This window comes from Ceratotherium simum, chromosome 23, assembly GCF_057802395.1.
Source record: "Ceratotherium simum simum isolate JZ-2026a chromosome 23, ASM5780239v1, whole genome shotgun sequence".
Lineage (NCBI taxonomy): Eukaryota > Metazoa > Chordata > Mammalia > Perissodactyla > Rhinocerotidae > Ceratotherium > Ceratotherium simum.
Genome location: NC_141922.1, coordinates 21519445 through 21537684, shown reverse-complemented (window position 1 = coordinate 21537684; position 18240 = coordinate 21519445). Strand labels below are relative to the sequence as shown.

The 18240-nt window shown below is 34.5% G+C and overlaps 1 protein-coding gene across 10 annotated transcripts in view; it reads right to left on the bottom strand.

The window, feature by feature from the left end:
- TAF2 (TATA-box binding protein associated factor 2) overlaps positions 1-18240 on the bottom strand; it is a 94723-nt gene that overhangs the window by 23863 nt on the left and 52620 nt on the right. For all 10 annotated transcript variants that reach the window (XM_087447508.1, XM_014787992.2, XM_014787994.2 and 7 more), the window contains 3 exons: positions 16357-16426; positions 9461-9570; positions 323-552 (listed from right to left, as the gene is read on the bottom strand). In XM_087447508.1, the coding sequence (XP_087303634.1) occupies positions 323-552; positions 9461-9570; positions 16357-16426 (410 nt within the window). The remainder of the gene's footprint in view (positions 1-322; positions 553-9460; positions 9571-16356; positions 16427-18240) is intronic.

The following is an 18240-nucleotide window of genomic DNA, read 5'->3' as shown; positions in this document are numbered from 1 at the left end:
TAATAGGTTAAATATTCATTTCAATTTTCTACTAGTCAAAAAAGAAATTCTACAGTCAAGTACAAAAAATCATTATGTCATCACAAAGGGAGTAAATGGACCAGCAGCACATCATTAGTTATATGCAGCTATGCAGTTACCTTTACAAAATACAACTTTACAAATTGCGATGTGCTAAGCTAATGTCAGCCAGATACTTTTTTTAAACTGTACAAGAAACTGTTAGTGGCTTTAAAATTCACCAGTTCAAAAGAAGCAATTCTCTCCTCTAGACAGTGCTACATAATAAAACTACAACTTCTGTAATACATGTGATTCTTACAGGGTTCTGAAATCCAACAAGCTGAGCGTGACTACTTGGATTAGTCGCAGCTTCTTGGTTGCCTGCTATGGCCTCTGGAATTATGGTTGGATTTAAGACAGCTTTTTTCTCTTTCAGATTGAGAACCAACCCAAGCTCTGGCAAGGGTAAGCAGGAAGGTCTACTGAGGCCAAAAAGTGTGAAGTACAAGTCCACAGCACCACACCGTAACCTCCAGTCATGTGAGGTACCTAAGAAAAAATAATAAAGAAATGAAAGTTAATATGCACGTTTATCCACACATTTTTAACTGCTTCAGAACCTGCACAGAAGGAAGAGATGAACGGATTATGATACCTGAAAGGAGCCACCTACTGACCTAGGCCCCACTGGCAAACCCTCTGCTCTAAAGACCCATCTTATCTTAAGACAGATACTTACAATGTTACAGAAACAATAAACGTTAGTGAATGAACTAATTAATTTATAATTGGAAAAAATTTTATCATGTCATTCTTACAAAATGAATATTAGATATCCATTAAAAATCTAATATTCTAAAAACAGTATTTTTTCTGGCTTTAAATCTTCCCTTTAATTCCTCCTCCTTGGTAACTACTCCACCTTTATTCCTTCTCTATTCATCTTGTCTGATTTTCTTCTTTAATAGCCTGTTAGGAAGACAGACTCCATGAGCCTTCATGAACCCTATCACTTGAAACAAATTCTCCTAACTCAGATTTATTACTTTCAGATTTTAAATATAGTAAGAAATTCTACAACTCCTTGAGAAAACACAATTCTAAATTTGGACTTATTGCAGAGGAAGAAAATATTTTGCTAAATGCCTTTTTATTTGTGTTGTTCCTACTAGGTATTTGTTTAAAAAAAAACAAACACAAATAAGCAAACCCCAGAGATGGCAACAGGTAGTAAAACATGTATTAACCAGAAGACTACCTGTGTATAAATTCAGTTTAAAGCAGTTGAGAGACTAGAGGCAAGTTCTTTCAATTTTTCTGATAAGTCTCAGTTTCTTCATCTCCAAAATAAGGGTTTTGGTCTCAGATTATACTTTACCCCACAGCAGTGACAGACCAGAGCACACTAATACCCGAGTTCTTTCTCCTTTTCCTTTCTTTCCCCAGTAGAGCACTCCAGATATATACTGCCATCAAACAGAACTGACTGGCAAGATGAAATTTGTCATCTAGGATTAGATAATTTTTATGTTTCTAGGCAGAATTTAAAATGTTCTAGAGAATTTAAAACAAATGAGAGAAGAAATATGTAAATTCTTCTAGATAAGAAAAATAAACCCTATAAATATTTAATTTTGACCAAGAACTATGGTTTCAAAAGAGTATCATAATGTTTAAAAAGGAAAGAAGTTGCTACAGTAAATTCTGGACAGCATAAATATTAAGCTTTGCGATTTTCAACAACAAATATAAGAATAAGAAAACAAATTGTAATTAAGTAGTGATTCTGATGAGACTTACTCTAACAGATAAGTAAATATATAAATTATATGCAAAGGAAATCCATAAGGCAGGAATTATAATTTTACAGAGTTCATACTATACACTACACTGTGCTAGGCACTTTGCATGCTACAATGCCATGAAACAGCTATCATCAATCCTATTTGACACATCTTTAATTTTGCTACTGTGGGATAAGGTAACAGATACATAACACTGTTAGAAGCAAGAGAAAGAGGCAGGAGCTCCCAAGGAGGATGAGGTTTTTACATCACGAAAACTAAAGAAAAACTAGAAAGGGAAGAACTGTACAGAGTGAAAGTAAGGATTTGACACTGGAAATCCACTTCCTTCTCTGGAATATGCACATCTGACACTTTAGTGGCCTGACGTTGCTTAAGTTTTGGCAGGCATTCACTATACTCCTCCTAAAAGTATTTTACACATGTAACATTTCCATAAAGGACGGGTATCAGATTCCTGGGCCTTTTATTACAAAGGCTGGAGGGGCTCAACCCTCTGAGGGAAGGGAAGGAATCCTGCCAGAGCAGCTAGCCCTGTATCTATCTATTCAGGGGTGTAGCAAAAGGAGTGAATTTTAGGCATTTTATCAGTAAGGAAAACTAGAATGGTTTAGGGCACATTTACAATGGAAGAACACTAAAAAAACCTTGAAGATCAATATTGCCTAAGTAGGTATAGTGCAAATAACCATCCTGAACCTTATATGTTGTAGACGACATCGAAACCAGTCGATTGAGTCTGAATTCCTCAAACTTTTACAAAAATTTTAATTTTAATAAAGCCAATGAAAAATATATATTTTGATGAGCTACAGTTTTCTGTTTTGTTTTTTGAAAGTCAGCTTAAGGGCGCTGGCCCAGTGGCACAGTGGTTAAGTTCGTGCACTCTGCTTCCGTGGCCCAGGGTTCGCAGGTTCGGATCCCAGCACGGACCTACGCATCGCTCATCAAGCTATGCTATGGTGGCGTCCCATATAAAGTAGAGGAAGATGGGCACAGATGTGAGCCCAAGGCCAATCTTCCTCAGCAAAAGAAGAGGAATATTGGCAACAGATGTTAGCTAAGGGCTAATCTTCCTCACAAAAAAAAAGAAAGTCAGCTTAAGGATGATTGGGCAACACAATGAAGGCTACTAAGTGCAGGGAACTCCTAGAAAATGGTTTTTGTTTCTTTTTATTTCTATGTGGGCTTGTTGGTTTTGGTTTTTTAAAGGTTTCAGTAGACCTTCAATTTGGATGGAGGAATGAACATTATTTTGTTCTGTAGGAAAGTACTTGATAGTGTTTTTTCCCTCACAAAATTGACTTATAAATATTAAAATTTAGGGCTGATAAGAGAGCTAAAAAATGAACAGCAGTGCTTCTGTTAAAATTACAAAAAAGAAAAAAAATCAGAACTCCATTATATTTCAAAATCATAGAATAAAATTTTAAAATGGTTGTCATATTATTATAGTGGAATTAAGTTGAGCAGTACAGTGGGAAAAAACACTTCTGCTTAATCACCAGTTAGCTCTGTGATCTTGGGCAAGTCAGCTGCCTGGGCCCCAAAATGGGGGCAATTAACTTGGAAAATCTTTAAGATCTCCTCAGGTCTAAAATTCTATGATTCCAAACCAATCAATTCCATTAGAATGAGGCCCTGACACAGCTACTGACTTCTGCCCTCAGTTACAGCTTTGAAGACCCTTCTTTAATCTTCTCGCTACCCCTCCATCCCCAATCACTTAAACGGCAAGGAATGCTCATGCATGAAAAAAATGAGTCGTTCTCTCCTCTGAGGGAAAAATGCTGTCCATTCTGTCCCCGTTAGCAGCGATACCTTGGGATCAACCCTGCTTACCTGAATCAGAGGAACACTCAAGAAAAAGTAGGAAACCTGGTATTGATGTTCTCTATTCAAATCAGAAAGAATCTAAAGACAAACCCAAAAGACAGCAAATCTGATCGTAAAAATGATCATCTCTTCATTTTCTAAAGTAATTGCTATTAAAACTGATCAAGCCAAAAAGCTGCTGAAGAAGAAAGCTCACTTTGAAAGCCCCTGTTTTCAGGACATTTTCCAATAAACCCAGCACTCCTTATTGACAACAGAAGCTTGGAAATTTTTTTTTTGTGTGTGAGGAAGATCAGCCCTGTGCTAACATCTGTTGCCAATCCTCCTTTTTTTTGCTGAGGAAGACTGGCCCTGGGTTAACATCCGTGCCCATCTTCCTCCACCTTATATGGGATGCCGCCACAGCACAGCTTGACAAGTGGTGCGTCGGTGCCCGCCCAGGATCCGAACCCCAGGCCGCCGCAGTAGAGCACACGCACTTAACCGCTACGCCACTGGGCTGGCCCCAGAAGCTTGGAAATTTGTACAGAGTTGGGCCAGACAAATACAATTGTCGAAGGGTAGTTCTGTCTTGATCTTTCTCTCCATCTTACACTAAGTAAAAACAGCTGATTTCATTTATATTTATGGGTGTCTATACATACATAATTCCCTACAAAGAATAATACGTTTTCATTTTCTTCTACCATTCCTATTTCTAAACGGGAGGCTTTGAGAGAGAAAGAAATAGAGGGCCAAAACTCTGAAATTTCCTGATGTTAATATCAAAATTGTTTATTTTCTTACTTTGAAACCTGGCAAATCCTACCAAACTGAGTTAGAAATTGTCCCTTAATCTACCCCCTAGAGAGTATCTGTAAACTTTCAAACACTAAAAATTATGATCTAAATAAACAGCTTTCAATGTCCTGAACAATTACATAAATGCTTTTATGTTATTTTTAAAGTAATGTCTCAAACATTGAAAGCAGCTTAGGAGTAACAGCTAAAATTTCCTTCACAATGATATACTATCTCTTCAATGAAGGCCTATGTTTTACGAAGTGAAAAAACATTGTTAAGCAGGCAAGACTAGTGAAAGTACTTACATTTAAAATAAAATATAAAGCACCAATAAAAATGTTCAATTCTTAGATTTTTATTTTTTAAATGTATTTTTTAAATTATTGTCATGTTGGTCTATAAATGTATAAAATCTTACCTAAAGCTATAAAAGGTAGGATCTCAAATGTTCTGAATTTTGAAACATTTTTCTTTAGAAAAGGAAAATCATTTCTTTCGGTGCGGTAAAAATACATACAGCTAATAGCAGTCAGCTAGGTCATAACTCCACGTAATTCTCATTGCCTACAGGATAAAACACAAACGCCTGAGGCCTTTAACTTTTGGATCCTAATCTATCTTTCCAGATAACACTATTTGCAAAACACACTTTCAGAACTTGAGGCTTTTATGTATAATTCTCTCAGCTAAAATACCTTTCTCTTATGGCAAACTCTTTTCCATTCCTCAAGAGCTACCTCAAATGTCACCACTCTATGAACATTCTGGCATTCCAGGCAGGGTTCATGGCTCTGTTTTTGAAGTTTCCAGGGTACTTTGTTCCTCTATTTTAGCAACTACCTATTTGTGTTATAATTTATCTGCTCTTATGTCTCTTTCCCATCATACTAAGTTAATACACAAGGCATCTTTGTATACACAAAACATAGTATAGTGGCAAACAGGAAGTGCTTAAGAAATTACTGGTGAATAAATTAATATCTGAAACCTTTAAAAAGAATTGCCCCTGAACAACGTGACATTTTTAACTAAAAATAAACCTACGTATTTAAGATTCTTAAGCAACTATGGACAAAGACCACATAATGTGAAAAATCTTTCTCTTTAAAAATGTTTACTTCTTCTGTGGTGGATTATTACTTTAAAAGCTATATGGTAGGGGGCTGGTCCCGTGGCTTGGTGGTTGGGTGTGCGCGCTCCGCTGCTGGCAGCCCGGGTTTGGATCCTGGGCGCGCACCAATGCACCGCTTGTGCGGCCATGCTGAGGCCGCATCCCACATACAGCAACTAGAAGGATGTGCAACGGTGACATACAACTATCTACTGGGGCTTTGGGGAAAAAAAAAAAAAAAAGGAGGAGGATTGGCAATAGATGTTAGCTCAGAGCCGGTCTTCCTCAGCAAAAAGAGGAGAATTGGCATGGATGTTAGCTCAGGGCTGATCTTCCTTGAAAAAAAAACAGAAAGCTATATGGTAAGTATAAGGACATTTTTGGGGACAACTGAGGAAACCTGAATATGGAATATATACTGGGGTGGGGTATGATAATTGTATTATGAATATGTAGGAGAATGCCCTTATTCATAGGAATATATACCATAAAGTATATATTTGGGAAGAGTATCATCATGCAACTTATTTTCATATGATTCAGGAAAAAAAGAGGGTGTGTAAATACAGACAAAGAAAGAGTGGGATAAGAGATCAGGTAAATACAGTAAACAACTAGTGAACCTAACTGAAAGCATATGGTTATTCACTATACTATTCTTTAAATTTTTCCAAGCTTTGAAAAATTTAAAAACAAAATGTTGAGGAGAAAAAGTTATATGAGAAAATTAAACTAAAGAATGGGTTAAGATATCTGTGTATGCCTATGTACATACATATATAGCCGTGTGTGTGTGTGTGTGTGTGTGTGTGTGTGTGTGTGTATTTTCAAAGCAAAAACTATTGGGAAGATAGTAGAATAGCGCCTAGAACTTAAGGCTAAGTGGAGCTACCACACACCAGGCCAAGGGCAGAGACCAGGCAGTCCCGGGATCTCCAAAGCCGAAGTCTGGGAACCTTCCTTCTGGTACATGGCCATTAAAATGACTCAGTTAACAAGAGCCCCCAGCTTCTGTACCTCTCAGCTCCAGACCCCCCTTTCTAAAAAGAGTATTATTAATAATCATTGAATGATAAATGAGTTTTTAAAAAAATGAATGTAATGTCTTAGTTCATTTGTCTCACTCTCAAACTAATCTCAACTAAATCTTTCTATGCATCCTACCATAATTATTTTCTTATTGAAAAGTTTTTGAAACCAGCTAAGCAAACAAACTTTGATTCTTCCAAAGCATCTGATGACCATCTCGTAAGATGATCCTTTCTTAATTGCCATGATAGTCTCTCCAATATATTTTAAATGGGTTCAATGAATTGTATAACTATGCAAAGTCAATACATCTCAAATCTACTTGGGAATAAGGCAGAAATAAATAAGTGAATATAATTAAATCCCTATTGTACACAGTTTATTTGTTCTCCATATGTAAATCAAGATGATGGTTATCTTAAGCGACCAGATAACCCAGGAGCCTCAATAAGGAATGAGGGGCAGGCAGAGTTCATCAGGATTTAGGGACTTAGATGATGTTCTAGCTCCCTTTGTTACAAGTGAATTCTCATTATCATTTCTTAAAACAAAAACTATTAAGAAGATAGTATAGCAATGTGAAAAATTCTCATGATAAAATGCTCTTTTAAAACCTTCATTACAACTGTAAAACCACACACACATTTTTTTTTTCCCTAAAGGCTAAATATACTCCAATCTTAATAGTGGGAATGTAATGGAATTATGTAATATTTTCCTTTTTGTTATTTTGCTCAGATAAATGCAGTAACATGATTATTTTACTTTTATCATAAAAAAGAAGAAATTTTAAAAATTAAACAAAAAAAAAGATTTCTTAGATCAGATTCATTCATGTATCCCAGAGGTTCAGGCTTGGAAGGGAAATGAGCAATCTTCTAATCAATCTTCCCTGTCTAATGTTCAGTGTTCTCCAAAAACATTAAAAACAAAACAAAACAAAAAAAATCCTTCCAATTATTCATGCCACTCCCACTGTTCATATTGCTCCTATTTATTTACACCTCTGAAGAGCTGACCAATAAATTGTTTATGACTATGGCCCCACTGATGTACTCTGTTTAGATTACTGGCACAGAGAACTCCAAACCAAAGCGGCAACTGTACTTTATACTGAACACTATCAAAATTAAATACTACACGTCAACCAGAGCTTGAATTTGTATAACTACAACCTTTCAATGGGCTTCAAATGTTTTATAGAAATTGTCCCATTAATCTTAAATATACACTTATTTCGTCCAAGAAATCTTCCCAAGAAGGTGATAAGAGAATTCTTGTATTTCATTATGCTTTCCTCCAAGTTGTAACCCATCACAGTCATGGAATCATGAATTCTTGTTAAGAATATATTCAACACAATACAGTTTGTGCCACATATTAACTGCTGAATGATCCTTTACAAGTTCCTGAACTTGTGTGCTCATTCCCTGGATCTAAATGATAGTAATCATAACATAGTTTAAGGCAAGCACAAGTAGCAAAATATAAAACATTATATAAAAACAGCAGCAATCATTCTTCTAGGGATTAGGGAAAACACGAGAAAACTAATTAGGCAATATTGTTATAAACTGGTTTATGTGTTGTTTTCTGAGTACTCTGAGGACAAGAGCCATACTATTATCAATTTTATTACATTTCAATGAAATATCTACTATGGTGCCTTTACTGGGGGGTATTGCATTGTGATTATGAAACTGAGGGACAGAAGTTATACAACCACTTAACATCTCAATGTCAGTAAATTAAATAATTTTTAAAAAAGAATCAGAACTTGGCATTTAGTTGTGACTCAGTTAAGTAGCCATTAATGAGATAGGCAGGACAAGTTATTTTCCAACATCCCAGAGAGAAGATAAAGTGACATACTTACTAGAATGAATACTCTTACCATCTATCTGTAATAATTTATCTTTTAAGCAAAACACATTTCAGCCCCGCTTTTGACTGAATTTTAAACCAAAATCAGTATTACAATTTCAACATATCAGAGACACAAGGCAAGTTTTCTTTAAATATATACAACATTTACAAGTCAATAGGAAATGACCAATAATTCAATTAAATAAAAATGGCAAAGAATATGAATGACTTACAAAAAAGGAACTACAAATAGCTCAACTATACGAGAAGCATGATATCATTACTATGGTAGTATAAGAACATTTTTGAGCACTTAATATGAACTAGATACTGCGCTTTACAAATATTAACTCATTTAATTTTCAGTTTGCAGAAATAGGTATCATCACCACCTCCATTTTATAAAATAAAAATCATAGGCAAGTCACACAGAGAGGAAATCACTCAGCTGAGACTTGACCCTCAGCAAACTGGTTCCAGAGTTAGTGCTTACGAGCACTGAGTTATCCTGCCTACGAGCACTGAGTTATCCTGCCTCTTGACCTCACTGAAATTATGTAAATTAAAACTGTGATGATACCATGATCTCCAAGGTGCAGAACAATAACAATATACACTGCTCCTGAAAGAAGGCACAAGAGGTAGGTTACTTCTGGGAAAAGCCACTAGGTAGCTAGGGAAAAGAGGTGAGAATACTGATTTTTAAACCCTTTGTAATCTTCTGAAATAAAAATAACAATAATAATATTTTGTAGGTTCCTATTTACAGCTCTTTAAACATTTGAGACACTTTCAAATAAATTAACACTTCTGTTGCCTCAACCACCCTGTGGGGTAAAGTGAGTGAATATACCCTTAGCAAACGTTATCACATCCACCACTGTGAAGGTAAGTGTTATAAGTATCGTACTTTAAAAAAAAAGAGACAAAAAATTAACCACAGTTCTTTAAGCATTGAAAATCTACTGTAAAATGAAAATACTCCAACAATAAAAATTTTTCTAAAAGCCACTGCCATATGTCTCACCAGAATTCATAAGTTTCCAAAGTTGATCTACCAAGGCTTCATTGCATAAGGGAGACTCCATGTTCTTAGTAAATGGCGGGTTCTTTGTCAACATGTTTAGAATCTTATGCCTGAAAGATAAAAAAAAGAATTAAATTTATGCTGATCATTAAATAAAACCTTTTGAAAATTATCTCTAGTTCCTCTTTCTTATTTTATCATCTTTCTTCTTACATCTAGCTTTGTGTTTAAGTTTAGTTTCATTTCAAAAGACATTATGCTACATCCTAAATATTTGCTATTGTTTTTTTTTTGTGTGTGTGTGTGTGAAGAAGATCAGCCCTGAGCTAACATCCATTGCCAATCCTCCTCTTTTGCTGAGGAAGATTGGCCCTGGGCTAACATCCGTGCCCATCTTCCTCACATTATATGGGACGCCGCCACAGCATGGCTTGACAAGTGGTGCGACAGTGCACACCCGGGATCCAAACCTGCAAAACCCCAGGCTGCTGAATGCGCACTTAACCTCTGCGCCACCACCGGCCCCATACTATTGTTTTTTTCCACTAAAAATTCCTGGTGGGTTTGTTCTTCCTAAAATCACCTTAGTATACAATGAGGTCTTCTAAAACCTGACTCTATGTATTCTTAACCAACCATTCTCATCCCACTTCTAAAATAAACAGTTTACTCTCCTTAGAAAAGTTTACAAAAAAGACTGGTTGGTAAATATAAAAATCTTAAAATGGGGCAAAAAAAAATCACATACAGGCCAAGAAGAAGTCCACATTTGCAATAATAAAATGAATCTAAACTTCATTATTATAGTATCTTCGTAAAGCATGGAAATGTGGAGAAGCATTTTAAATATGGAAATTGCAAAAAAGTTTCCTCAAAATAAGCTGAGGTTTAAGAGAGTCAATTAATAAAAGTATCTTCATAGAGGGTGACAGTTAAACTCCACTATCAAGAGTTTTTATCTCATGAGAGGCTACCTGAACACATTATGGAGTCTTCTGAAAAATAGAGTAACATGATAAAAACAAAATTTGAAAATGTCCAATGCTATGAGCAGGAGACACCATAAAAAGAGGGTAGAGAAAGAAAAGGAGAAGTAAGGAAGCTACGGCAGTAGCCTAGCATTTAGCAAAGGGATAAAAGCCAGGCCTAGGACTAGGTCTGAGAAATTCAAGAGCTCAGCGTAATGGAATGCTTGGATATAACTGAGGAAGAAAGAAACTTAGGTTGTAATTTTTATTGAGGTTAGCAAAACCTTAAAGAAGGTGAACCTGAGAAATTTTTACATTTAAATGTTGGTCATAAGACATCAAATCGGATTTGTACTTGAGAAAGAGATGGGAAGAAAGTGGAACTGCTAGGTTGTAGTTTAAGTCACTTAACCCCTTTTGGCTTCAATTCCACATCTGTAAAACTGAAAGATGTAGATTCTCACATTAACATCCTTTTGTGCTTTGAAATTTTAAGACTATGAAAGACTACTGAAAGGCTATGAGAACGAAAACTGAAATGTGGTTATAGATGCAATTTACAGATAGGTAATATGAAAAAGGATACATATCTTTACGGATATTTCATATCCATATTTTCCTATCTTTATGGATAAACATAATTCCTGTCATTATAGATCTCAAAATCTATTTCTAAGGATAGATCAGTATTACAGGTAAATAACGTCTTTTAAAATGTGGATGAGGGGCCAGCCCCATGTCATAGTGGTTAAGTTCATGCACTCCACTTCGGCAGCCTGAGGTTTGCGGGTTGGGATCCTGGACACAGACCTACACATCGCTCATCAAACCATGCTGTGGCGGCATCCCATATACTAAGTAGAGGAAGACTGGCACAGATGTTAGCTCAGGGACCATCTTCCTCAAGCAAAAAGAGGAAGATTGGCAACAGCTGTTAGCTCAGGGCCACCCTTTCTCACAGACACAAAAAAATAAATAAATAAAATGTTGATAAGTTTTTTCTTTAGAGCTTGTTAATGTTGTTATACTTTTAACTTGCATGATGGAGAAAAGTTTCTATCCAGCTGCTTTCTCAATTACCCCAAATACCAAAGTAGTAGGGCCCAACTAATAACACTTTACGGTATTTATTCAGATGATTACAAACTCTTTACAGCCATGCCAATGAACTGTACATGGTGCTTCAGACATATCTTTGAAATTATCACTAAAAGAGCAATAATGATTAATACATGTATTACTTTTAGCTAATTAAATATTTCTTCAAAAGTTTTGTTTAAAGTTTAGATGATAGAAGAAAGCCTTTTACAAGGAAATATTTATAAAAGACTAAACACTCAAAGCAATACTCAGAGGAGATAAAATTTAAGGGAAGACAATGAAAATCTTATGCTTAATTTTTCAGAGATTAAGCATCAAAATTCACAATAAGTGTATGCTTCAGGCATCTGGAATAGACCTGAAGCAAATCCTGAGAATGTCATGGGTTTATGTCATGTTCATAGCAGCAAAAACATCATATTATTTCCCTAAACAATTGAGAATTTTCTTGGTGGGCCAGTCCAATCCTATAGCCAATCACTATCTATAAGAAATGGAGTAAATCAATACCAAAAAAATGTTCAAAATCTCTCAAGAGAAAAAGCATTGGATATAAGGATGTCCCTTAAGGAACCGATACACTGTAATCATATGTATGCTTGATTCCAAAACAAGAAGATAATTCCATTTCATGTTTAAAATACTCCAACCCAATCTAAAACAAATATAACTAATGGTTCTTCTATCGATGTACAAAGTATATACATGCATAGAAATGACGAGAAAGCCATAATGCAAATGTTAAGAATGTTGTTTCTCGTTGAAATATGTTGTTTCTCGTTGAAGTAATTCTACACTATTTCTAAGTTTTCTTAATATGATTTTGTATTTTTCCCAATTTGTATAAGTATTTAAAAAAGTCATTCCCATTGAAAAGAAACTTTATAATTTTCAAAAACGTAAATTTCATTTTAGTTTAAAAACAATGCACCTAGACTTAAATTATTTATTCAAAAACTATACATCTAGATTATTTCTTTATATTATCAGATGTATAAAATTAACAGAGTGTTAGTAATGTGTCAGGTGAATACACAGGTTAACCAAAGTGGATTTACTCCATTTAAATTCTCAAGATATCTTAATGAAGAACTGATTTACAATCTGAAAATTTTCTATTGAGAGAAGACTATACAAGGAAAGGAGACAACCCTATTACCACATTTAAAACATCAAACCAACATAAAAGACTGAGAACTTTCCCAAACATTTTAAAATAAACATCTTAAAAGTTTTTTCCTGCCCGGCCCCACAGCTTAGTGGTTAAGTGCGCGCGCTCCACTACTGGCGGCTCGGGTTTGGATCCCAGGCGCGCACCGACGCACCGTTTCTCCGGCCATGCTGAGGCCGCGTCCCACATACAGCAACTAGAAGGATGTGCAACTATGACATACAACTATCTACTGGGGCTTTGGGGGGGTAAAAAGGAGGAGGATTGGCAATAGATGTTAGCTCAGAGCCTGTCTTCCTCAGCAAAAAAAGAGGAGGATTAGCACGGATGTTAGCTCAGGGCTGATCTTCCTCACAAAAAAAAAAAAAAAGTTTTTTTCTACACAAAGCTGTCAATACAGAGATAAAATCACTTTTCTTTAACATACGAATTAAGCTAAACATATACATGATCAGAAGAAAAAGGAAAAAATTGTATCCAACCACTTGTTTAACATGTATTTAATCAACTACATGCAAGGCGTCATGCTATGTGCAAGACATACAGTGGCAAAAGGAGACATGGTTCCTGTCTTTTTGGAACTTATATTCCCGTGGGGGAAGCAGAGATAATCAAATAATCAAACTACAAAATTAATATTTATATATAGAAAGTATTTATGTACTTGAGTATAGGAAGAACTGTAGGATTTTACGGGTGATTATGACTTGAGGAACATGACCTAGCTAACACAGGGAGTCAAGGAAGCATCCCGTAGAAGTGATGTTCAAGTTTGGTTCTAAAGTGTAATAGAATAATTACAGGTAATTAGATTTTTTTTTTCCTCCGGACTTTAAGCTTTCATCCTAAAATTCTTCAGAGCTTTATCTAACTCTACCAAAATCAGTAATTAGGATATATATAGTAATAAAGACAGAAATGGAAAATAAATACACATTTTTTTAAATTCAATTCTTATTCAAGGCCATTTTACCATTAGGAGTTTAAAAATCAACTAAGGGCCATAAAAATAAAATGCTTGCGTTCGGGGCAGGAGAGAATGGCACTGATTTTGAGAGAGAGACAAATATTTACCTATCTTAAGATTAAGAATTCTATCCAACTAACAGAGCAGATACAGCAATTCTATATGATGGTTACTTAATGAGTTTAAGAAAAAGTAATAAACAGGGCTGGCCCGTGGCGTAGAGGTTAAGCGCGTGCGCTCTGCTGCTTGCTGCCCGGGTTCGGATCTCGGGCGCCCAGCGAGGCACCACTTGTCAGGCCATGCTGTGGCAGTGTCCCATATAAAGGAGAGGAAGATAGGCACAGATGTTAGCCCAGGGCCAGTCTTCCTCAGCAAAAAGAGGAAGGATTGGCATGGATGTTAGCTCAGCGCTGATCTTCCTCACAAAAAAAAAAAGAAAAGAAAAGAAAAAGTAATAGAACAGACTGGTGGTTGCCAGAGGCGATGGGTGGGGGATGGGTGAAATGAGTGAAGGGTGTCAAAGAGTACAAACCTCCAGTTATAAAATATTAAGTCATGGGGATGTAATGTACAGCATGGTGACTACAGTTAATAATACTGTGTTGTATATTTGGAAGTTGCTAAGAGAGTAGGTCTTAAAAGTTCTCATCACAAGAAAAAATAATTTGTAACTATGTATGGTGACAGCTGTTAACTAGACTTATTGTGGCAACCATTTCGCAATGTATACAAATATCAAATCATTATGTTGTACACCGAAACAAAAATAATGCTATATGTCAATAATACTTCAATTAAATAAATAAATAGAGAGATAAAGAAAGAAAAGGAAAAAAAAGAAAAAGCAATAAGGGGCACAAAGAGAAAACGACAGAGCTCCTACTCAAAGAATAAAAAATAGAGAAACAAAAACAGAGACAGATATCCCAAGATACCAAAAATACACACATACAATAACTGCTGTGTGATAGCACTTCTATCCTGTGACCACTCACTGCCATTAAAGATTTTTTAAGACATGGTGAATTTTTTTAACTGTGAGTATAACTATGGGCTAGATGACATTAAGCAAAGCCTAAGAGGTTCCCTATTGGTGATAAAAAATGAACAACATCAATTAAGAAGAAAACATGTCAAAAATAATCATGAAATATATCTTTAAATAGATTTCAGTTTAGATTGTAAACAACAGCGCTCTTGAAATCTGAATATTAACAGTTCCACAACAATATCTCAAAAGCAATCATTTACATGGTATAGTACATAATTCAGAAATATAACAACTTCAAGTATTACATACTACTATAATCTGGTAAAAATGGTCTTCAAAACACAATTCCAAGATCTCAGAAATATGCGTCAATGTTAGTTTTGTGGTTGTGAATTAAAAACATAAGTGAATACATGATAAGCAATTTTATTTACACTGTATTTATACTTTCTGTTCCTACTTGCTATCGTAGGATCTTATTATAAACTTCCAAATGCATGAGCTCTGTCAGATAAGAGAAGAGGCTGGTTTCCTGCCTATCCTCTTTCATATGAATATGTCCTTTATAATAGGTGATTATGAGATTTTTGTCCCTATCAATCTTACCCTTAGTGTACATCAATCACAAAGACAAAATATTTAAAATACAATTTAGATCACAAATCAAGAACGATGAAATAGTAACAGCAAAACTTTGTACAAAGAATATTTATATAATAAGCATCGTTTAAAACACTGAAATATAAGGTGACTTAACCAAGAACTCACTGGCAAACTAACCTGAAAAACCACCGTTGGCAAAAGAAAATGTTCTGTTAGGGAACTGAAATCTCTTAGGTAGATTCCTCATGCAGTGAGGCTAGAAGGCAGAGTTTATTTGTATGTCTTTTTAGAGGAAATCAACTATCTACCAACTGACAAGTTGAGCAGGATAATTAATGTCTCTAGGTCTCTGTTCTTGTTTCTAGTTGGAATGGCTATAATCTAAGTTACTTTCCAGCTTTCAAATTTTATTTTATAAAACCATTAATATTAAAACAAATGAACAAAAATTTGAGAGTCTACTACGTGCAAAGAAAGGAAGACAGAAATGGTCAAAAATTTAATCCTACTGGAATACATTATAAACATCTAACTTTGCAAAAGAAAGCAGCAGAAATGAAGGAAGTGAAGACTAGAAAGGGATACAAAAATGAAAATAGTAACTACGTCAGGACTTGGATTTTCTTGTATTTTCTCTTATTCTTCTAAAATTTTAATAATGTTATATTACATTTTTTAATCCCAAGTCTACTTAATAAAAATTGAGATTTTATATAAAAAAGAAAGAAAGAAATGGGATACACCAAAACATTATTCCTAATTACTTTTAAAATAGATTAAATCAATCAATAGAGAGGTTTTATAGTTGTGGATATATAAGGGATCCTCCATGTGCACTACGAACTGTTACATAAGCTTTTCTTTAAGTTACAACAGAAGTTACACATAAAATTTCAGGGCATAAACTTTGTTTATTAACAATATATTTTTTAAAATGTCTTTCCAAAGGGAAATCAAATTAAAAAGGGCACGAATAAATGCATAACGTATTCCTGTATTTTCAAAAATAATAGACTTGTTCCATGCATAATCTTCTGAAATTATTCAATTTACTTTAGAACTTACAAAACAAAATATTATATCACAAAAACTAACCTCACATAGGGTACAGGGTCATTCTGAATCATATTAAGTAGCCACTGCAGTTCTTCATAACTCCTGTCCACTGAAAATAAAAATAAGAAAATGTAGTTAATTATAACAAACTAAATAACAAGTGATAAGCAGGGAGCTTACACTTAATATTTAGGACTCTGCCTTTGCTGGATTTCCAATCACAGTTGAAGACTGTAGGCAACTTCTTACATTTTTTTATACAATAGGCCATTTTGTAAATTTTATAAGTATTGTGCTATATGAAGCCAAAATATAAAACAGGACCAAGTGCATATTTTTCACTAAAGCTCAAATCAATGGCAAATACAACATAAAGCAAATTATAATTTATTAAGAGCTCTAAATTAGAGATGATTAACTCTAAATGGACAAAATGTGTTTAAAATAAAATTGTGTTTCTAGATGCTTAAATCAAATTATTGAGAGGTCTGATATTCAATGATATCTCAACTATATTATACAATGTGGTAAACTGTTTGTGCCCGAGCAATTTCTTTCATCTAAGACTAAAGAGCAGCCTTAACTTTTCAACATAACATAAAACGCAATTACAAAAATAGTGCTATAAATATAACTGACTTCAACAAAATGACTCATTAACTATTTCCATTCACCTTTTCAACAAGTTTCACTTTTCTGATTTGACAAGCTTTATTTTTAGAATTTTATTTCTAATATTTTCAATGTTTTCATTTTCTAATGATCTGGATTCATGGATCACATTTAAACACCTTTCAAATTATACTTATTAATTCAGTGTTCTTTTGGAAATCACAATATTAGCATTCTATTTCATTTCAGGTAGTACTAATTCATGAAATCTTCATATTTATGTGAACATTCATATACCTTGAGAAAGAAGGCTGGGAATACTGGCACATTTGGTGGATCTCTACGCTTACAGATTTCACAAATTGGTAAAATGTCAAAACAAAACTGGAGACTGATATGGGTTTACATTTTTTTTTTCTTGCCAAGAAATTCATTCAAAAAAACAAATCACTATTTTCACCATTATTTCTTAAAAGAAAAAATATTTTATCCCTCGATAAAAAAGAACAAATGGCAGTCTTTTCTGAACTTAGGCCACCATATATAATATACACAGTATACTGTTCTTACTCTTAAATTTCCGACCATAAACAAGTATTTCTACTGAAATTTACAAAAAATTATAAAGATTTAAGTATATTTTCCTCTACTTAACATGTAAAATTAACCAAAAGCTACTAAAGAACTTCTCTCACCCCTTCCTCTCTTTCCAAAGGCAGATGAGAAGTTTAGCATACTTTAACTTCTTCACTCTTTCCATATTTTAGTGCTATCATCTGCAATTTTAGATGTAGATTTACATATTTCCTATATTTGCATATTAAAGAATTATTTTTGAAATTTGCATTAACTTTTACAACCATGTTAACAAATGTTTAAGATTAGCTCTTTATTTTACAGGCATAGTTGCTCATCACTAGGTCTTTCATTTCACACTTTCATCAATCTTGAGTTATTCTGATTCACTTCCAGGTCAACTGAAAAGTATCTTTGGGAATTTTGTTTTTAAGAATGTTACATAGGAGATGTACTTCTAAGTCTTCTAAGCTACATGAGTGACAACCTGGCAGGTCATAATTTTTCCTAAACATTATGTTAGTCACTTGTTCAGTCTTTTGAACTCTTCATATTCTGAAGAAGTCACAGGCTAGATTATCCTTTTACCTTGTACAATAACCGAGTTCTGATATTCCTAGGAACCTACACATTTTTTCCTTAACCTTAAAATTTTAAATTTCCTCAGACTCTAGCTTAGGTCAGTTGCATTTACACCCTTTTGAAGTATTCTGTTATTTCTTGGATTATTGCTTT